Source organism: Strix aluco, chromosome 13 (assembly GCF_031877795.1).
Source record: "Strix aluco isolate bStrAlu1 chromosome 13, bStrAlu1.hap1, whole genome shotgun sequence".
Lineage (NCBI taxonomy): Eukaryota > Metazoa > Chordata > Aves > Strigiformes > Strigidae > Strix > Strix aluco.
The window spans coordinates 5,644,502-5,664,216 of NC_133943.1; the positions used below are offsets into that span (position 1 = coordinate 5,644,502).

At 45.7% G+C, this 19,715-nt stretch overlaps 1 protein-coding gene across 1 annotated transcript in view; it reads right to left on the minus strand.

The window, feature by feature from the left end:
- RASGEF1C (RasGEF domain family member 1C) overlaps positions 1 to 19,506 on the minus strand; it is an 83,510-nt gene extending 64,004 nt beyond the window's left edge. The window contains exon 1 of the mRNA XM_074838482.1: positions 19,286 to 19,506. Coding sequence (XP_074694583.1) covers positions 19,286 to 19,321 — 36 coding nt within the window. The 5' untranslated portion in view covers positions 19,322 to 19,506. The remainder of the gene's footprint in view (positions 1 to 19,285) is intronic.
- Positions 19,507 to 19,715: the final 209 nt, after the last annotated feature.

Here is a 19,715-nt window from a genome sequence, read left to right on the forward strand (position 1 = left end):
AGGAGTACAAGCAGTGTATTTGCAAGTGGAGACCAAGCAACCTTTAAATACACTAAATATCTCCTAAAGGAATCAGTACTGTCAAAGATTAGCACTTAGTAGCCAAATTAAACACGGTAGCTGGGCCTATTGGTTTATACAAAAGCTCAGGAGACAGAGGGATGAGCTGCCTCTTGTGAATATAAGATCCTCAGGGCAGGTGTATGCTCTGTAGTATAAAGTCATGAACTGGCTCTGTACCCTGCACTACAGCACGCAGCCATCACATCTCTCAGCCTGTCTCGGTACCCTGGGACCACAGAGTACTTTTATTTAAACAGTGAGCTACAGTGTGAGCTGGTTTGCCTGGAGTTAGCTTAAGCATTCAGGCACCGTGTCACATTGCGGGGCATGGACAGGACAGGGTGAGCGTCCCTAGCGCTGTGCTGAAGTCCATGGTGGACTTGGCCATTATCATCAAACAGGTGAGCCCATGGCTTGAGCACAAGATAGTGCCGGAGGCCACAAATGGGATGTGTGCTTCCACTCCACACTGGAGGACACAGACATGGCAGCTTTCCATCAGAGTCCCTCAGACACCCTAAACCTGCTGAGAGATGGCAGAGGTGTCACTAACAAAGTTGACAGAAGAGAGACCAGTCACAAGACCAGTGTGGTTTATAAGGACTCTCCCCAGCTCAACCTGTAACACTGCCAAAGCCAACTCCTCCAAATTCCTCCCCAAACCTCGCCTGTAAAAGCTTTACACCAGCAGGGCGCTCAGCACAGATGAAGGGATGCTCACCAGCAATTCACACAGCGGGCCCCTAGGCAGGTAAGTCATTTGGGATAGACACCATCTCAACCACACACTCCAGGTGTCCGTTCCCTAGACCAGCAGATGATAATCTTTAGCAGACTATGTACTACTGACACAGAAAGACTATGCAAGTTATCCTCTGGAATAACAAGCATCAACCTTACCTCCTCAGGAGCATCCCTCTGAGCTCTCTTACTACAAACAGCCAAAGTCAACTCACCAGGATGTCAAGCTCTTGACTTTCATTATGGTAAATTATTCACAGCAGAGGTGTCACTTTAGCAGTGCAAAATTCCTTGCCATTATAAATATTTTCATATCATGACTTTCCTTCTCTTATACCTGTGGAGTCTTAGACCACACTGGTTTCTTCGTGCTTAGACTGTGCATAGCTGTTCCACATAGAGGACAGTCTCCATCTTACTGGAACACAGAGCAAAACTCACAAGAACCCTCTCTAGACCTTCAGAAAGAAGCATTAATATTCATTTCTTACAGCACTTTCAGTGATTTTTTCCCAATCCCCAAAATAAACTTCCCTTTCCTACCAGAAGACCCAACTATGCACACACTCCACCTTCAGTATAATCAATATATTGATACAGAAGTGAATGCCTTGCAGTACATCTTTCTACTGCTTTAATACCCTGACTTTTCCCTATGGCCATTTGAACTAAATCCATTCTAAACCTTAACTATATTTCTGTGCCAATAATTCAGAATTCAAAGGCTTTGCATTGCCAATTACACACATGCACGCACATACCTAGATGTGCATCTTCTGTTAATACTTTAAGAGATACTTGAATCCTTTAACGCTCTCTTCAAGGCCTTTTGCTATTTCCCCACAACGCTATTTAGGCTACAAATTAACCCCACTGAAACATCACTGTTGCCTAATGCTTTTATAACAGCAGACAGGACACTCCACCTTCTCGTACACAGGTATGAAGTCCTGGCTTGCCTATAACCATGTTTTTGCTAACTTATCTAGGGATGAAAACACACAGTTATTCACAACTCCACTTACCCATGTCTGTTTCGACAGTTCAGAGCAGGAGTGCTGAGCCATGTTACAAGCATCATCACTTTTTCTTCAGTGATCTGTTTGGCATTGTCAGAGCTACTAGTTAACACAGATTTTGCACACTAATAGAATGACCAGGACTGTACAGCAGCAGGACAGCAGACAGGTATACTACAGCAGCTAGGACACATCATGCCCCTGATCTCCTGTAACATGCCACCCCTGAAATGGTAGCAGGGAGGAGCACTACTTTCCATTTCCAGACCTGGTTTCATGCTGTCACCCACCCCAAGGCGTGGACGTGGGCAGCAGATTAACCTGTCACAGACAGGATATGGCTGCAGTCTACAAAGGGCTTATCCTCCCCACAGCTTGTGCCAAAATAGCTGGGGAAACACAGTGGAGACTCCAGCACCTGCATGTTCCCCAGAGCCTCAATTTACAGCCAACCTTCCAAGAAGCTACTTGTATATCTATGAAGTCTTCAGGACCATATTGACTCTCACCTGTAGGTGATAAAAGGAAAACAAGAGTAGAAATAGTCCCTTCCACAAGCCCTGGCTGCCCAGGTATTCTTGCTGGTAGCAAATGTTTGACTTCTCAGTCTGGGTGGTTTTTAAATTGAAGTCACCTGCAGCATCCTCTTTGGGAAAGCATTTCCTAATGTGCTTTTGTCCATTGGGATAAATGCACATTTCTGTGCTCTGGTTAAAAATTGAGACTTTTTCCTAATGAAGAGAACTGGAACTTCTATGTTGCATAAAGCACTACAGAAATGAAAACACACGTTTCCTATTATGAGCATGAAAAAAGAAAAAGAGAAACCTTCTTACATAAACATGATAGAACAGACGCCCAAGTTGCATACTAAGCATTTTACAGCGGTTTGGGAAAGAAAAGAAATACAAAATTTGAAGTTAATATTCCTCACGGAATGAGATTAAAGATATTATTTTATGCCCTACTTGAAACATCATAGTAATTTTCATCTGCACTCATAAAAATAAATCAGAAGCTGATCTTCCATGCATTAAAATTACCATTTCATGCAACAGTCACAATGTTTCTGAGATGTATGTGCCCTTTGGAACTCCTGCCACAAATAGAGCTGAATTTAGGGACTGCTGCATGCACAAATTTATTACATCAATTCTTTCCAAAGGAGGATATTGTCATGTACAAAGTACAGTGTGGGCAGCTAGAGAAAAGCATCCAGCACTGAGTAAAGACTCTTACCTTTCAAGAGGTAAATAATTAGAACCAAACTCAAAAAAAAGATCCAACTGCATGACACTGACTGTTGGGTGACCAGCAGAGCCCTGTCTGGAGCACACTCGCTACCCAGACATGAATTAATGAATTTGCAAGCAGTCCCCCTGTCCGCAGCTCAGCCTCTCACAAAGGTGCTCATTTGCAGAGCAAGATACAACTTGCTGTTAGAGAGAAGTTCAATATTCGTTAACCAAAAGAGCCCCCACTTCACGCTGCTGCCTGCAGTACAAATCATCTGCCCATGGGTTTTGTCAATCCCATCACCTGCTGTTTTGTGAACGCTGTACCTAGAGACACCGTGCAATGCATCAACACTCCCAGCCCTCAGCTGGGGCATTTTCATAGCCAGAGTCCAAAGCTGGGAATCAACCACTTTTTGAGTGATTCAAATAGAAAATGCTGGTAAGACAAAAGGTTTCATCTCAAATTTGCATACAGCAACTCATCCTCAAAATGGTTCCCTCTTTGAAAAAGAGCTACATCAAAAGGGAGGCCCGAAGCGGGCAGCTGGGAGATTTACTCCAGGTCCTCCCAGGGAGTCTACAACAGGCTTGCAAGTGCATGCTTTTCTTTTTCAACCCAGGACAATAATACATTCAACTGTGCTAAAGCAAAATTGTCAGGCACACAGATTTAAGGAGATAATACCGTGAAGGCTCAGGGACTAGATATAATCATAAAAAGATGCAGGCAGAAGCTGCTTCTTCCTCGCTCTTTGCTGCCAGTTGTCTCCATCGTTGTATTGGATGGGGAGGGCATAGCACAATTGCTTCAGAGGAACAGGCGCCTGGGGTAACCTTTTCCTCAGCCGCCTGTGGCATACTCTCATGACCCAAATCCAAACCCAGATTGCCCCAATCACCTCTGCTCTTCTGGCTCAGAAAACCCTGGCTCTGGCCACCAACGCAAACAGCTGCACGAGGTGTGTGAGGCACCAGATGTACAAGGGTTCGCTCTGCTGTAGCCAACACTGTCAGGTAAAAGTCTAAGTTGTTTAAGAGGTCTAAGATGACCTTTCTTAGATTCTTCTGTGCCCACATTTCTACTACTGAGCTCTGCAGTAAGTCGTGGCAATGTGCAGATGACCTGAGCAGCTCAGTAAAGCCATGGATGGGAAACACCTAGGTATAGTAGAGACCCAATACTACACAAGCTGTCAAAAAAATCTGCTTTCAAATTTCTGGAAGCCATATAGAAAAGACCTTCATAGCCATCTGTTTGGTCTCTGTAAGCACTCGGTCCCACTGGAAAAACAGATCTGGCAAACTGGAAAGCCCCATAGCCATCTTTCTAACAGCACATGGGCTGAAGTCAGCTACCCCAGTGCTGGTGACACTTGGTCACACATGCTTTTCTCTCTCAACTATATGCTGCAAAATGCTCTGTTTAAGACACAGCTATGTCAGATAGTCTTGTCACCATCTTCCAAATAACTCATACGAATGTCTCGCATTTTTCAAGTGGTGTCATAAAACGTGGGGCTGCACATGCCAAACACTGACATATTTCACTAATACAATCCAGTAGCAGCATATGGAGAATATTTATACAGCTCTTTATTATTTTTTATGAAAGGTAAACGACCCTTTTGGTGAAATGGTGACTTGCGCTGACAGCATCTTTGTTTTTATGAAAAAAAATACCAATGGCAGGAGGGTCGGGGGGTTTGCAAATCTAACTCATGGGTACAAATTCCTCTGATCCTGTTGTAGGAAAAACATTCTCCTCTTCCCAAGATTTTACTATCATTTATCTTTTAAGCTGGTCTTGCTAAACTAGTTACTTGACACAGTAATGAGTAGAATGAAGAAGATACATATAAATAAAATCCAGATATTGACTGAGTCTTGAAACACAAGTTTCCATGATTTAAAAGTCACCTCCTTGACCTGCTTTCATATCTTAAGGTCAATTACTTCTAAATGAGGAAATGAGTGATTCTGCTCATTTGGGCAGAGCTAACACTAAGCAAAGTTCACTGCATGCACTAGTCTGCCACAGCATTCCCAGGCCCAGGAAGCAGTAAGATTTCAGATGTCTTCCTAATTGCTGCTTTACTAATTGGGGTGGAGGAGTTTTGTCATGATCTTAGCTGTTGACGAACAATTAAGTAGTATGTGGCATTAATTCCTTCTTGATCTACTGAGGAAAGCCAACACGCGTTCAAATTCAAGTGAGAGAAACCAAAGCTAATCAGAGTAATGCAATATTCGCACACGTTGTCTCACCAAGTGGAAAGCCAAGGAACCAGCACCAGCTCCCTGCAGTGCCAACAGCAAGGATCGCTTCAGCGCTTCCAGCCCAAGCTGGTAAAATACCAAAACCCCAAGTCTTTGCACTTGCACTCTGTTTGCTGACAGCGATAACTCTAGACAAGTCCCATAATCTCACTGTCCCTCTGTTTCCGTCCAACAAAAGTGGATAACAGCCTGTCTCTAACGTGGAAGGACGTCTTGATAAATGCACTAATTACCACCAGACACCCCACCCAGCAAGTGAGATAGAGGCCATTTATTTGCCTAAAAATCTTCTAGTTATAAAAACACTGCCAGAAAACTCTGCAAATCAAGACCCTGGAATATGATTTAGTTAAATCAATGAGAATTATATAATTAATTTTTAAGAAAGCTCAAAACTAAACAGGAAATTGTTTATATTGACCAGCATACAAAATGCTTTCATGTGCAGAGAACAAATGCAGTTTTATTATTCTTAGCACTGCAGAAGACTCTCATCGAGCCGCTGGGCAGTACCTCCGCTGTCGAACAGCCCATGCAGCCCAGCTGTACCTCCGCTGCTCCATTTGTCATCTCAATGCACCATTTGTTCCTCAGAACACAGATCATCTTACACAAAGCAGTTGTCATGTGTCTTCCCAGTCCCTACCATCTCAAACACTTTACACATTCCTCTCCACATGTGCTCATAAAAATCACTTACCATAAGAGTTTTAAATGGGGCTTGTCAAAACATCAAGATAGAAGGTGTGCAAGACAGAACCTCAGATTTCTTGTGCTACTTGCTGAAACACCCATACACACAGCCTTATACAATAGGCTTTTCTTTCCACAACATACCACAGAGATATTTGGACGTGGCTTATAAAGGAGAAGAATCCTGCCGGGAGGGGAGGCGAGAGAGACACAACAGTCTTAAAAGAAAGCTTCACGCATGTAAAAGTCTACAGGAAGTAAAACCTGGCTATCCGTAACAGAAACGATTAGAAAGTGATTTAAAGCAGTTTGGAAATACTGTTTCAGTGGTTGGTTGAACACCACCTTTAGAATACAAACATTCAGCACACTATTTATAGTCCAAAGGGAAAAACTCCTGATTTCCCCTACCCAAGCACAGCAGGCCAGTCTATTCTCAGTGAAGAACATAAATTTTGAGCAACTCCAATGGACATGAACAAGTCACTGGATTTATCTCAATTTAACTGATTTCAGGAAACTTTAGAAGCAATACTCAAGACAAGTGCTCTCAATCTCAGAGACACTCAAACTCCTACTAGACCTGCTATTGTGTAGATAGCAATTGCTGATTTATTGACTGCAAAATGCCATGGATCAAGCCTTAGTATTTGCCAATATCTCTGCTGAAATTGGCCTTTAATGGTCCAATCCAACTCCCATTAATGAGAAAGGAACAACACCTATTTTCTTTAATGGAGTTGAATGAAGTTGTAGCAGTTAGCATCGGATCAGGAAAAATAAAACATTTGGACCAATTAGTCTTACTGGCTGCATTTTATCTGATATGAAAACTTCAAATCTAGGGCTACAACACAGAAATTATACTGCTGTTTACAAATTAAAAAAAAAAGTTAAGAAGTAGAAATCCACCTCTCATTCACTCGGGTCTAATTCAGAAGTAACCCTGGCGAAGCCAGGGCATCTCCAGGAACATAAATACAAAGTGACAGGGAAATCCAGCCTACTATTCACATCACATATTTCATGCTTCTTTCTATTTCACAGTAATACACCAAGTTAAGCTGCTTATTAGATGGGCACATTCTCCTAGCCGGACTTGTATTTTATGCTGGGCTCACCATCAGTACCAACTGCCCTTTAATCATAATTTTGCTGTCATTTGTGGTTCCATTTCGGAGGGTACTTGTTTTAATACACAAACTGGATAGCTGTTTGCACTGCTATACCCCAGGAGAAAGAGGCGCATGAGTAATACCACGAGGACTTAGTTGTAACCATCCCTATCTATACCAATCTCTTGCACATTTTTCTAACACACTATACTCTCAAATATTTCTGCTGGCCTACATGACGCTGTGGCACGTGCTTCCAAGCCCCACAGCACATCAATTTGCAAATAATGACCTTCCTGAAATGACCTAATAACATCTAGTAACGGAGAGAACAACACGGTTGTTGCACAGAAGGTCTTTCACAGAATGAAAACCACCAAATTTTTACTAGCAGAATCACAAATGGACACATGGTTCTCCTCTGATCTATTTATTTTTAAGAAATGCCTCGTATCAGTTAATGAAGTTATCCTAGGAAACAAAAACAAGCCCAAACCAGCAATTTCAAAACACACACTGCTGTCTGGCAGCTTATGAATGAAATGCTCCATAGGTATGCGTGTACATTTATAATTTACTACACCACATTAAGAAATAAGACAACTGCAAACGACAAGCTGATGCTCTCCCAGCTGTGTACACTACGTAATATCTTCTATCAGGGCTTAGCCAGCCTCACAACCAACTTCTCACTTCTGAGACAAACAGAAGGATCTAAATCATCTCCAGCAACTGAGTAACAAATGGCAGCAACTCTGCCTTTATAAAGTTTGTATTGTGGGTGCTTTAAAACAATACACACTGAGCATCTGAAATGCAGTTTAACATACGCACACGCCAGGAACAAAAGCACAAATCCTGTCCCTGACGCACAGAACAAGTATACGAGGCTTGTGCTGGCAGCCTCCAGAGGCTGAAAGGATCAGAAATCTCTCCTCCCTCCAGCTCTTGGCACGGCAGCAGCCAGGAGAGAAGCTGCTAACCTTGTCCTCCAGCAGTGCTTGGAGATGGGGAGCACTAACTGCACCTCTCCCTCCATCTCCTCTCCTTGGAGCAGGACAGAAAACGCCAAGGGATACTGCTCCTTAGGAGGGACAAATATCATGGCCTATTGCCTGCTTCTCACCTCTCACATCTTGTGTGCACAAGGCACAAGTGGTCCAGCTATGCCAAAGTTCACCCCAGGTCCCAAAAGAGAAGGGTCTTGTCTGACCTTGAGCTACTCCAGACCTTGCTTTCAACCTGCATCCTGAACTTGCATAAAGTCCCTGCTAATCTCACACAGAGGCAGACAGCTCATGTAGGACCAAAGAGTCAAGTACTCAACACGGCAGTAAGGAAACAGCTAAATAACTTACAGCCTGTAGCCTTGATCTGCAAACACCCAGGTTTAGATACTGTCCCTACTGACTTATGAAGAACTGCTCCCATGCCCCAAATTACTTAACTATTTAAAATATTTGCAAGATTACAGGTTTAATATACATGTCAATTTGTCATGATAATGTATTTTAAAGAGAGCAAAGTAAAGAAAGTTCAAGCCCTGATCTTCCAAACCCTGCTTGCTTCTTGACTTGGTTGTGTTGGATGTGATTGACACACTAATCATTCTTAAAGTGACAAACTCATTTATAAAAACAAAACCAACAAAAAAACCCAAACAAATCACAAAACAGCGCCAAACAAACAAAAAGACCTTCAGCATAGAACTACTTGATTTACTTGATTCTGTCAGGTCAGGACTCTGCTCATGTACCATAACCCAAAAGGATATGTCAATAAGCCAGATTAACTCCTCTACCTGTCTTTCACTTTTCCTTTTCTCTCCCCTCCCCTTTTTCTGCCAATAGGTATTGTACCTTATCCTGACTGAGAAAAACAACGGACCCCAATTGTGTCTGTGACCAGGTGACAGAGGAGGTCATGTTAGAGACACCTAAACATCTCCAGCTATTAAAACCACTGGATTTGCAGCAGCTCCAGATGTTACATTGCAGGAAAGAAACAGGAACAAGCTGCTACTCAAGTAAAAAGCACAGTCACACTTCATAAGTGAAGAGGCAACACAAAGATTTTAAAGCTTCATACCCAAATCCAAGGGCTGCTGCTTTCTGAAGACACGATAGCCAGAACATGATGGTGCGACTGCAGGATCAGCCCCTCTGGAACACGGCACCAAACTCAGCCAGCCCCACACTTAGCTTTAAGCATGCTCCCAGCTCCGGAAGAAAACTCTAGATACAGTTCTAAGCACATAACTAATCCTATGAAACTTAGGGAGATGTAGGCTTTTCTCTAAGTACTCAGCAGGAGTAGACTCAATAGAAGAACTGCCTTGCTGATTCAGGCCTCACGCAGTGACTGGGTCACAGGATAATTTACACAACACTTTCACATACTCTTGATCTTTCAAACTGAATTTCTCTATTGGAACCACCTGCACCCATAACCTTGGTGAGTTATTTCACACTGTGTTATCAAATGGCCAAATCATAAGTGACCCACGTAATTGTAATCCCAAACTCCTTTCTCTGCATGTGGATAAGGAAGCTCTTCAGCATTTCAGTTCCATGAACAAGATGACAGATTTGAATGAAGTGATGGAAAAAATCAGATCTTAACAGCCATCTTTGTTCTCTGCAGACCCATGGAGTACACACAGCATCTTGCCTGTGATCTGGCTTCAATACATCTAAAGTCCCCTGGCAGCAACTCAGGGACAGCCACTGAGCCCTGGGGCTTTCAGAGGGCACCTTCTCCAGCCCACAGGGCAGAGCAAGGGACTGTGTGAAGATGCTCCTGAAGTCCGCTCTCTTGCCTGACTTCTATAGCCCTGCATGATCCTCATTTCTATACCCTCTCCTGAGCCCCAGCCCTGCAGAAAGCATCAGGCCTTTTGCCAGCACCAATGTGGAACACTGCAGCTTCTTGTGGCTTTCTCTTTTATCTGCTTTAATTTGTGGAAGATATGTGGAATGTGAGCCCCAAGCCCAGCTGACCAGGCTGTACATAGTATATGATGTTTATACACATGCATTGGAACAGACTATATGCACACGTTCAAAATTGCTGTAATCAGGAAATGAGCCATGAAATGTGTAAGCGATGGCACATTAATAATCTGTTTTATAGCTTAAATTAGAATCTTTGGAATTTCACAGCCAGAGACTTTTAAATAGGTCAAAAAATGTGGTAATCACACTTAATGATCACACTGTGATACGCACTGCATCAGAGCTAGGAGTGAGGAAACCTGAGCAGAATGGATATGAACTACTTGCACATTCAAAAAAAGCATTTAATGAACCTCAAGTGATTTTTATACCAAAAACAAAACACGCAGCCCAGGCAAGAAGTTTTTTGCTTTTGGTCCTGCTCTTCAGAAGTGAGCTGCAAGATTCCATATGATCAGAGAGATCAAATGCTGTGCCTCTACACCTTCCTTTTAGTGGGCATTGAAGATTAGCAAAGGCTCCGGACTTGACCACTTACAACTAGTGAGCATTTAAGTGGTGGAAAGAAAGCCTTCCCCAGCTGAGGAAAACTGGTTTATTACTGCACTTGCCCATGCACATTTCACCCCAGGTAAAGTTAAAGCACATTCCTAGGTATGAGCTTTTTGATTTCTTTTAAACAAAAGAGCAAGAATCAACAGACCAATCACAGTAATCTAGGCTCCAAACCAGGGAAACCCTTCACAATTTTTCTAAGTTTAGACACATGCTTATGTTCTCTTTACACCAGTTTGACTTTAGGTACAATAAACCTGATGGAAAAATTGTGGAAAGAATGAGAATTTCAGCAAAATAGACAGTTGCTGCTAATTAATCCTGTCCTGTCAAGCTGCTGACACACAACCAAAAAGGTAAACCAAGAAAAAAAATACACCAGCTATATTCTGTGGAAACAAAGTCAATGTTTGTCTACTGTGAAAGTACAAAGTCAGCAGGGGAGACTGCTTGGAAGCTTGTAAGAAAGCAGGAGAGAAATGTTTTTTTGGTTTCTTTTTTCCTCTAGTCAAACTTGGCTTCTTCTAAAAAACAAAGCAAGGCAAAAGATGAAAGGCCTTCTTTTCTGAAGCCAAAGATGAAGGATACAAAGAATACTAATGACTAACAAGTCTGTCTGTAAATGCCATGAGCTTAGCTGTAGTAGGGACAAAAAGGAAGAACAGCACTGCTATTAACTAATGAAGTTTCTGATCTAACGAGCAGTGATAAAGACTGATTGGGTCATTTATGGAAGGGAGTGTTAGTTCAGAAGAACACAGGTTCCCTACGGAGGATAAAAGGAAAGAGGGAAAGATGCCATTATATACATGCAAAAGCTTAGGATGGTTGTGGTTCATTCACAAAGCACGTAAAGGTACTAAATTCCCAATTAGGGTTTGTCTGTCCCTCATGCACATTTGTAGGCACAGGTACACGAACGGCTCTCCTGCGGGGAAGCTCGAGAATTGTTACAAACTTGTTACTTGCCTTCTATTACAAAACATTGGATTTTGATGAATCACATTTCCTAAAGGAAGACTTCAAAACACACAGAAGCTTGCCTTTGTCGTGGTTATTGGACCCGGGGCAAGCCTGCCGGGCCACCGCAGCTTCCCAAGACCCCGGCATGCCACAGCGGTCCAGGAGGGTCTTACAGACAAAGGACAGAGCAGCAAGGGAGGCAGGCGCCAGCCTCTCATCTCCACACTGCCCTACAAGATCAGTGCAAAGCACGTTCCTCCATGTTTGAAGTTTGCCCGTTCTCTGTCGAGAAATTCTTCTAACTTAAAGAAATGAAGCACAATATAATCAGGAATAAAAAAACCAACTCAGAGCCAAAAGTGACACGACGCAAACTTCAAATTTGGAAACTGATTCATTTGCCAGCTCATAGGCATACACACCTAGCGTGTCTATATTTATATGCATGGACTCAGGCTCTCTGCTCTGTGGAGGCATTCTGAGTATTTTTAAATCAGTGAGAAATCAAGAATCACTGCACTTATAGGAGAGAAGATGGAAAAATCACCCTTTCTCTAAGTTCCAACCATTCAGGTTACAGGAGTCTTGACACAGGAGGTCTCCTTGCAACATCCAGCAACACTAAGAGCCAGGACGGATACAAAATTTTCTCTGAGATTCTTTCCCTTGACAGGCTCGCTCCTGCAGACAAACTGTATTTTGGATTGAAGTCTGATTCAGTAGACGATATGAGAAGCCTTTATGTTGGGATGGAAATCTGGGGAGCATTCTGACCGTGTGAAAGATGGTAACGTTTAACCAAGTACTGCCAGAGAGCTGTGCTGGCTGCCCCTGCCTTACAGGGCTGGGAATTAAAAGCTGCAAGTTCAATGCCCACCTTTGTCCATAACCCACAGTGGTCTCAGCAGATCACCAAACTCTCTTAGCATCTCCTTCCAGAAAATGGGGGATAACAACACGTATCAGCAGCATCACAAAGGTTTGTTAATGTAAGCGCTTTATAGATAAGGTACATCAAGACAGCAGTTAGCAGAGGGACTTGGGGCACAGACAGACGTAAAGCCAAAGTACTCCTATCATACACTCTCTTTAGACAAGCATAGCAGCAGATCAGCTCCCTGCATTTAGTGGTTGTGGGTTCCATCCTTTCAACATACTGAGCACTCTGCCTTTGATCCAAAAAATGAGTCCGAGGAGAATATTCACATATTTCATGTTAATCATATGCTTAAATCCTCTGAATCTATAAAGAGGGTAAAAGAGAAAAGCACTCCTTGGCTCCAAAACAAACACAAATTCCCAGAAGTTATATTTAGGACATGAGCAAACATTTGGCCAGCAAAGGAAAGGCCTTCACTACACACCTGCTAAGCTTCTGCATCCCTGAAGAAACCTGCAGGTGGGAAAGGTGTCCGGAGTGAGCTGCTTAGACAAAACATTTCTAACATAACCAATGCGATGCAATTAGAGAGAAGCACCCCAGAGCATCTGAACTACTATTCCACAGGCAGAGCAGACCTTGAGCAAGGAAATGAGAAAAAAAGAATAGTTTACTAAGTTACCACACAGATTTAAACTTATGGTTATGAAATCATTTGTTACTATTAATTCCTTCATTTATTAGCTGTCTACTGTGAGAGTACAGGCACTGCCACACAGACCTCACAAACACTATGTGCCTTGCAGCAGCCATCAGCAGCACCTAGAAAGCATCTTCTCCTAACTCGGTATCAGGGAGCAACAACACTAAGCAGAAAGGCACTGGACTCCCCTTAAAGCCTTGTCCATTCTAAGTACACACTGCTCCCTCTCATTGTAGCTATCTGAAACATCTAATTCCTTTTTACATCCTTTGCTAAACTCCTGGCCTAGCTAACGCCCTGGGGCTATGAGTCTCCTACTCGCTGGCTGGGGTGTCCAGAAGTCTCTGCTCTGGCACCAACCCCACCTTGACTCGTTTCCTGCAGGTGCATCAGCCAGCGGAAGGGACACGGCGCTCCTGGTGCACAGGTGAGCTCAGCACAGCAAGAGCTGGTACCTGCAGCATCAGGGTGCAATGCACTGAGCTCCACACAGGCACAGACACACTCCTGCAGAGCAAAGAGTGCTTCAAGCCGCATCCATGACGGCAGCGCGGACATATCCCTGACCAGATCAGCATCTGCAGCCTAAACAAGTGAGTGACTGCCAGAGATTATTTTCAAAACTCTGTTAAAAAGCATGTAGCGAGAAAAGCGTGAGGCAATTAAAGGACCACCATCCAGAGCCTGATTGCTTTAGCAGATCTGTAAACATTATCCAGCTTACTCACAGCAACATCACGCTTTGCCAGCGATGCGAAAAGGACAAATCACTCTCTCACCAGTGTAAATCACCCAAGATGCTAAATAAATCTGCTAATTATTTCTAAGGATTTTTAAAGAATCCTTTAAGATTACTGTCCCCAAATTTGATTAAAACATTTTAAATCTTTGCAACTGAATATCCTTAGGTGAAGCTGACTTGATGTTATAATAGAAATGTTTTCTCCTCAACTGTCTTTCTGTGGAGTGTGCTGTATTTTAACAGTACTCACCACTGTGTGTATTAATATTTAACCTAATAAACCAGAGGGAGCTGTATCAGTCACATATTACAAAGGGTTAACAAGGTAATTACCTTCCTTGGTTGGCTGAATTAGAACTATACAAAATGCCGTGCCTCAGAGGAGGCAGAAACATATTCCTATCTTCACCTGCTGTAAACCAAGAACGACAAGGGATGGAATTACATCAGTGGGTGAGGCTGTAAGAAGTCCAAGGGAAGTTAACACAGCAGCAGAAATGCTGGTTTTGTTTCTCCACCTCCTTTGCAAGACCTTTGCTGTCCCAAGGTTTGTAGGTACCACTGAACACCACAAAGTTCACTGCTATTGCAACTCATCAGCATGGGCTGGCAGGCCCCATCACTGGGAAACCCTCTGCAGAGGGCTGAATGCCCCAGAAGACAGAACCATGACTTCCTTTCTCACCATTTTCCTGGGGGAAGCAGCATTGTCTCTCATGATGGGGTAAGCGACAAGGCATAGCTCCAAGACAGTGCAGTCTCAGAGCATCTCTGACAATAAGCTAAGACCTCTTAGACATCTCTAATACCACCCAAGAGGACAGCTTGAACAGACTTCACTGCCAGGCACCTTCCCCTGGCTCTACCCACAACCACTAAATGCAGGGAGCTGATCTCCCGCTATGCTTGTCTAAAGAGAGTGTATGATAGGAGTACTTTGGCTTTACATCTGTCTGTGCCCCAAATCCCTCTGCTAACTGCTGTCTTGATGCTCCTTATCTACTCCTCTGCTCTACCATTTCTTTGTTATAATCTATAAAGAGCCGGAGGGTAACAAATGAATGCACTCCTCATCCTCAGCCCTCTACCCTGTCATCCTTCTCCATCCTACACAGGCAGTGCACTCCTCCTCCCATCCTTAACAAAATAAGCAAGATTTAAAGAGTCCTGGAAAGCAGGGCATCAGCAAGGTGCATCTTGCAGTGCCGAGGGCAGAGACCTCTCCAGGCAGGAGGTGCCACGGCCTGCATCACAGAGCACAGGTATCCCACAGCAGGAGCTGAACTTGGGTAAGGACTGCTGGAATACACCTTTTGTGCTATATCGGCTTGAGAGCAATAATTAAATTCCAGCCTAATTTCCTTCTGATCTACAGCTCTAACTCCTGAATGACTTCCGTTAAGTCAGTTACGTGTGGTGCTACTCTGGATTTTTGCCTTAAATAAGGAGCCCATGAAGCTACTAAAGCAATGACAATTTTTTATCTATGAAACTCCTGCCCAGGAAATCTCCTCTGTGGAATATAAGGGTCAGTATTTTAGGTTTAGATGTGCCACCGCCACCCTACTCTGAAAACACAGGGGCAGGGAACTGTATTAAAGGACCATCAAGTCTAGAAAATACAATCCGAGCACAAATGGTTCCTCCTCTGCTCATCTCCCGGTGTTTCACGCCATGCCAGAACCTCGCTGAGGGACCAGTGCGGGTCCTCACACAAGCCACCAAAACACCCCAAGCTATACAGCGTCAGCCAGGAACACCCGGGGTATTAAAGCCATCACTGACACACGCGGTCTGGGCAGCTGCTCCCACGTCCTCTTAATTAGAAACTACGGACACGCTCACGCTGTAAGCACATCTTTGACATAACATGGCATGACAATTTCTTCAGAGTCACCGAAATGCAGAGCATACAAATAAACCTGAATGCTGAAACCATTTCATTGTTCCTAAGAATATGCACGTTGCACCTGTTACGACCAAGGGCACTGCCTGTGCCTTGGAGCTGATTATTTCAGCCTCTAACAAGCTGGTCTGTCTGGGAGGACTGTTAAATTCCGGGAGTAAATAAAGCACAACAAAATTATTTTAAAAGAAGAAATCATTACCGAATACACAGAGCGAGGTCTTCAAACCCAAGGTAAAGGAAACAATCCTCAAACTGACATTTTTCCCTGAGCTTCTTACAGCCGCTGAGTCAGTTTAAATCAAATTTAGCTGAAAGAAAATAACTCCAAGATTGCTATTGCTGAAGTCCTACCCCGAACCAAATGTTTGGGAGTCCAAGCGCACACCCCCACCCCCCCACCCCCCCCGGCCCGGGACTCCGACCAGGGAGGAAGGCAGGCGGGACGCCCGCCGCGACACAACCGGGGAGCGCTCCCCCAAACCCCATCCCGGCAGGAGGGACCGGCCCGCTGAGCCGACGCTCCCGCAGCCCCCGGAGGGAACCGGAGCCGCAGGGAGCAGGTGGCCGAGCCGGTCCCTGCAGCCCAGCCCCGGCGCCGCCGCCGCCAGCCGGGGCCCCAGCGCCAACACGCGTGGGGCGCCGGGGGGGGCGATTTTTACGCGGAGAGAGGGAAACGGAGGAGCGCGGGAGAGGGAAGCAGCATCCCCGGCTGCGGCAGCGCGGTGGCGGGCAGGGCGCTGGGGGAGGGGACCGGCACCGGCCGCGGCGGGACTCACCGAGCTACGCGCGGCTGCTGCCCCCGCTGCCGTCCATGGGGGCGGCGGGGGGACGGGAGCCCGCTGCGGGCGAGAGCCGCCCCAGGATCCGCCGCATCTGCCCGCCGCCGCCGCGGAGGAGGAGGAGAAGAAGGAGGAGGAGGAGGAGGAGGAGGAAGAGGAGACCGCGCCGCACCGCCCCGGAGCAGCCCGGCCGCAGAGCGCCGCCTGCCCGCCGCGCCCGGGATGGGACCGGCTGCGGCGGGGGGCGGGGGGGGGCGGCCGCGGGGGCAGGTGCAGCCGCCGGGGGGGCGGCGCGGAGCCGGGCGCGGCCCCGGGGCGGAACGGGACCGGCTGAGCCCGGGGCGGTGGCGCCGGCGGCCGTACGCGGTAAACGGAGAGACGCGAGGGGGGGGGGGGGGCGTATCTAGAAGCGCCTGTGCATAACGTGGCCGGGTGTGAATCCGCCCCGCGAGGGCTTTTAATGAAGTACAGATGTTCCCTAATATAATTATATCGTCCTCTTCCTGATAATTGGCTCTGGCAGTCGTGCTGATCGAAATCCCCCCTCCCCACGCGGCCCCTCCTGCCGCTCCGCGGCCGCGCAGAGTCGGAGCCTCCCGTGGGACCCGCAGCTGCGGGAGGGCCCCCCTTTCCCCCCCCCGGACCCAGGACCCCGCTGCCCTGAACCCCGCATTTAGAGACCTGTGATTCCAATGGAGCCTTTCGGCTCACAGCAGGTGAAAATAAGGGGCAACATGTATTTACTTATTTCTTAAAGTGTACGGCCTTGGAAAGCAAAACGACTGGGCTGCTTGTAGGAAGGGAGGACAGAACATCCTACTTGTATAAATGAAAGGTTACGACAGATGTTGGCGAAGGGCCATCTTATTGAACAGGAGCACAACACCGCTTTAGGATGGCAACAGAGGATGAGCAGGACCAGCACCCCCCCCTCCACTGCTCCTTCACTATACCTGCGCTCTCAACGGGCCAGGTGAGCTGCAGCTGGTTAAAACACTCCAGTTCTCCTCAGTTTGGTTCCTCTTTAGAGAAATTGCCAATGAGGACACGCTAATACAAGCCAGATGTGTGGGCGTTTTATGCATGTATGTGGGGAAAATAGATCAAGCCCACAAATTCATCTTGCAGAGGACAAGCAGCCAATGCAAGGTAATGATTTCTAGTCACTACAGGCCTCAGACCAGACTTCTTTCACCCGATGACTCAAGGCTGAAACGCAGCCGTGCCATGCCTGCTGACACTTGGGCACTGTGAGGAGTGTAAATACTGCAGATAAGCAGGATTAGGGAATTCTCCTAGCCCAGGGTTGCGGAGGGAAGCAGCAGACCGCCTGCACATCTGTACCTCTCTATACGTCAGCCCAGGCAGTGTCTACGGGTTGGGCATTCCTGCGTGTTAACACAAAATGCAGGTTGGAAGTGAGCTCCCCCACCCCTGAAAGAGAGCAGGTCCTGCCTGCCCGCCCCTCTTACACAGTCCAGGATCTCAGCCACCAGCTTCTATCGACTGCTTTCTGTTTTAAGTGAAGGCAAGTGACTACAGCCCTTTCAAGCAATGACCAACTTCTCAGCCCAAGCCCACAATAGTAAGTCACCTCCCATTTTATATTTACCACTGGTATCAAGATAACACCTGTGGACTGAGAATCATTTTGTACCTATGCAAAGGACTTGCTCTACCCAGAAACTGAGGCTACCTCAGCATTAATTCTGGCCTCAAGCCCATGCTCCAAGTCTGTCCCTTTGCAGGTTTTTCCTCTGGAACAAACTAGCCTCCAGCCAGGCAAGCTCAGCTCCAAGAGGCTGGCTCTGCAGGCCAGGTTTAAAGACAGATAGAGACACACTGAATTGCATACACAGACACCAGCCCTCTGCACGTGGGTCTCTACCTTTTCCTCCTCAGGAACAGTAAAATGCTCCTTGGTTTTGCATCTGTGCTCTGCAGATTTCTGAAGGACACAGGCAGATGGGTGTGTGTGTGTGTGTCTCACAAGCTGTGTGTGGCATGGGGCATCCTTGGTTTGCCTTCAGTTGGGCCCCTTTGGGGTTTTGCTCACCCTCTAATACCCCCATGTCTGTTCAGAAGACAGGGAAGCTTACATGATTACAGAGATGTAAGTGATGCTGTATCTTCCAGCCACCATTTTTCATATGCCTGCTTTCTGCAAAGGTGTAATGTCAGAAGCAGCTGGGTGTATTCCCTGAGCACAGATGCCACTGCAGCAGGTGGCTTAGGAGGCAGGACAGGGATAAAGAAGCTAAGACTATCCTTTCCTCCAGTTTCACTTCAGCCATGTTAGAATCTTTTCTTAGAAGGATATAAATACAGAAGAGGTGAGGGAAGCACAATATCAACGCAACCTGGAACAACATGGCTTGATCCAGAGGGCAGGCAGCCTGACAGACTGATTCCACATTTCTCTCTTAAGGTCTTTTATCTAAATGTTAGCTTTTTTACTTTAAAGACCCATCATTATTACAGGCGCTCACTCAGACTTCCCGATCTTCCTCTAAAACCAACATAGAAATAGCTTCAGAGAATTATCTAGTTTAATTTTCCCTCAAGACAGATGCAGGAAAACATTCACCCTAAATGGGGGAGTCCTCCAGTTTATGAGCTGTTGAGTGAAGATACAAGTAGACTCACACACTTACCTTATTGGCAACATTCTTGTTTTTCTTATGCTTCATGGACCTTTCAGCAGGAGTCTTCTCCTCCCCCCAGTTCTACAGATCAGTAGTTTTCAGCTGTTTCTCATCGACTTAGTTTTTCTACCATCTTTCCAGGTGTTAAGCTGATAAGTGTGATTTCCAAGGATCAGCTTTGTTGAAAAGAGGAGGAACAGTATACTTACTCCTCTCTGACCTCTGTTATATTTCCCCGTCCTCCACCCGTTATTAAAGGTAGATGGTTCAGAGCTGGCTTCAACTTGTTCCTTAGATATTCCAGAGTAATATTCTTCAGGCTTTGCCCGTTTCAGTGTACCTTTTGTTTCTGTGCCCCTCTGCAAGTAGGTACATGTTGTTTCCTGGAGCTGTTCTCCTGGAAGTAGAAAACAGGGAGGCTTACTGTAGAATTCAACCA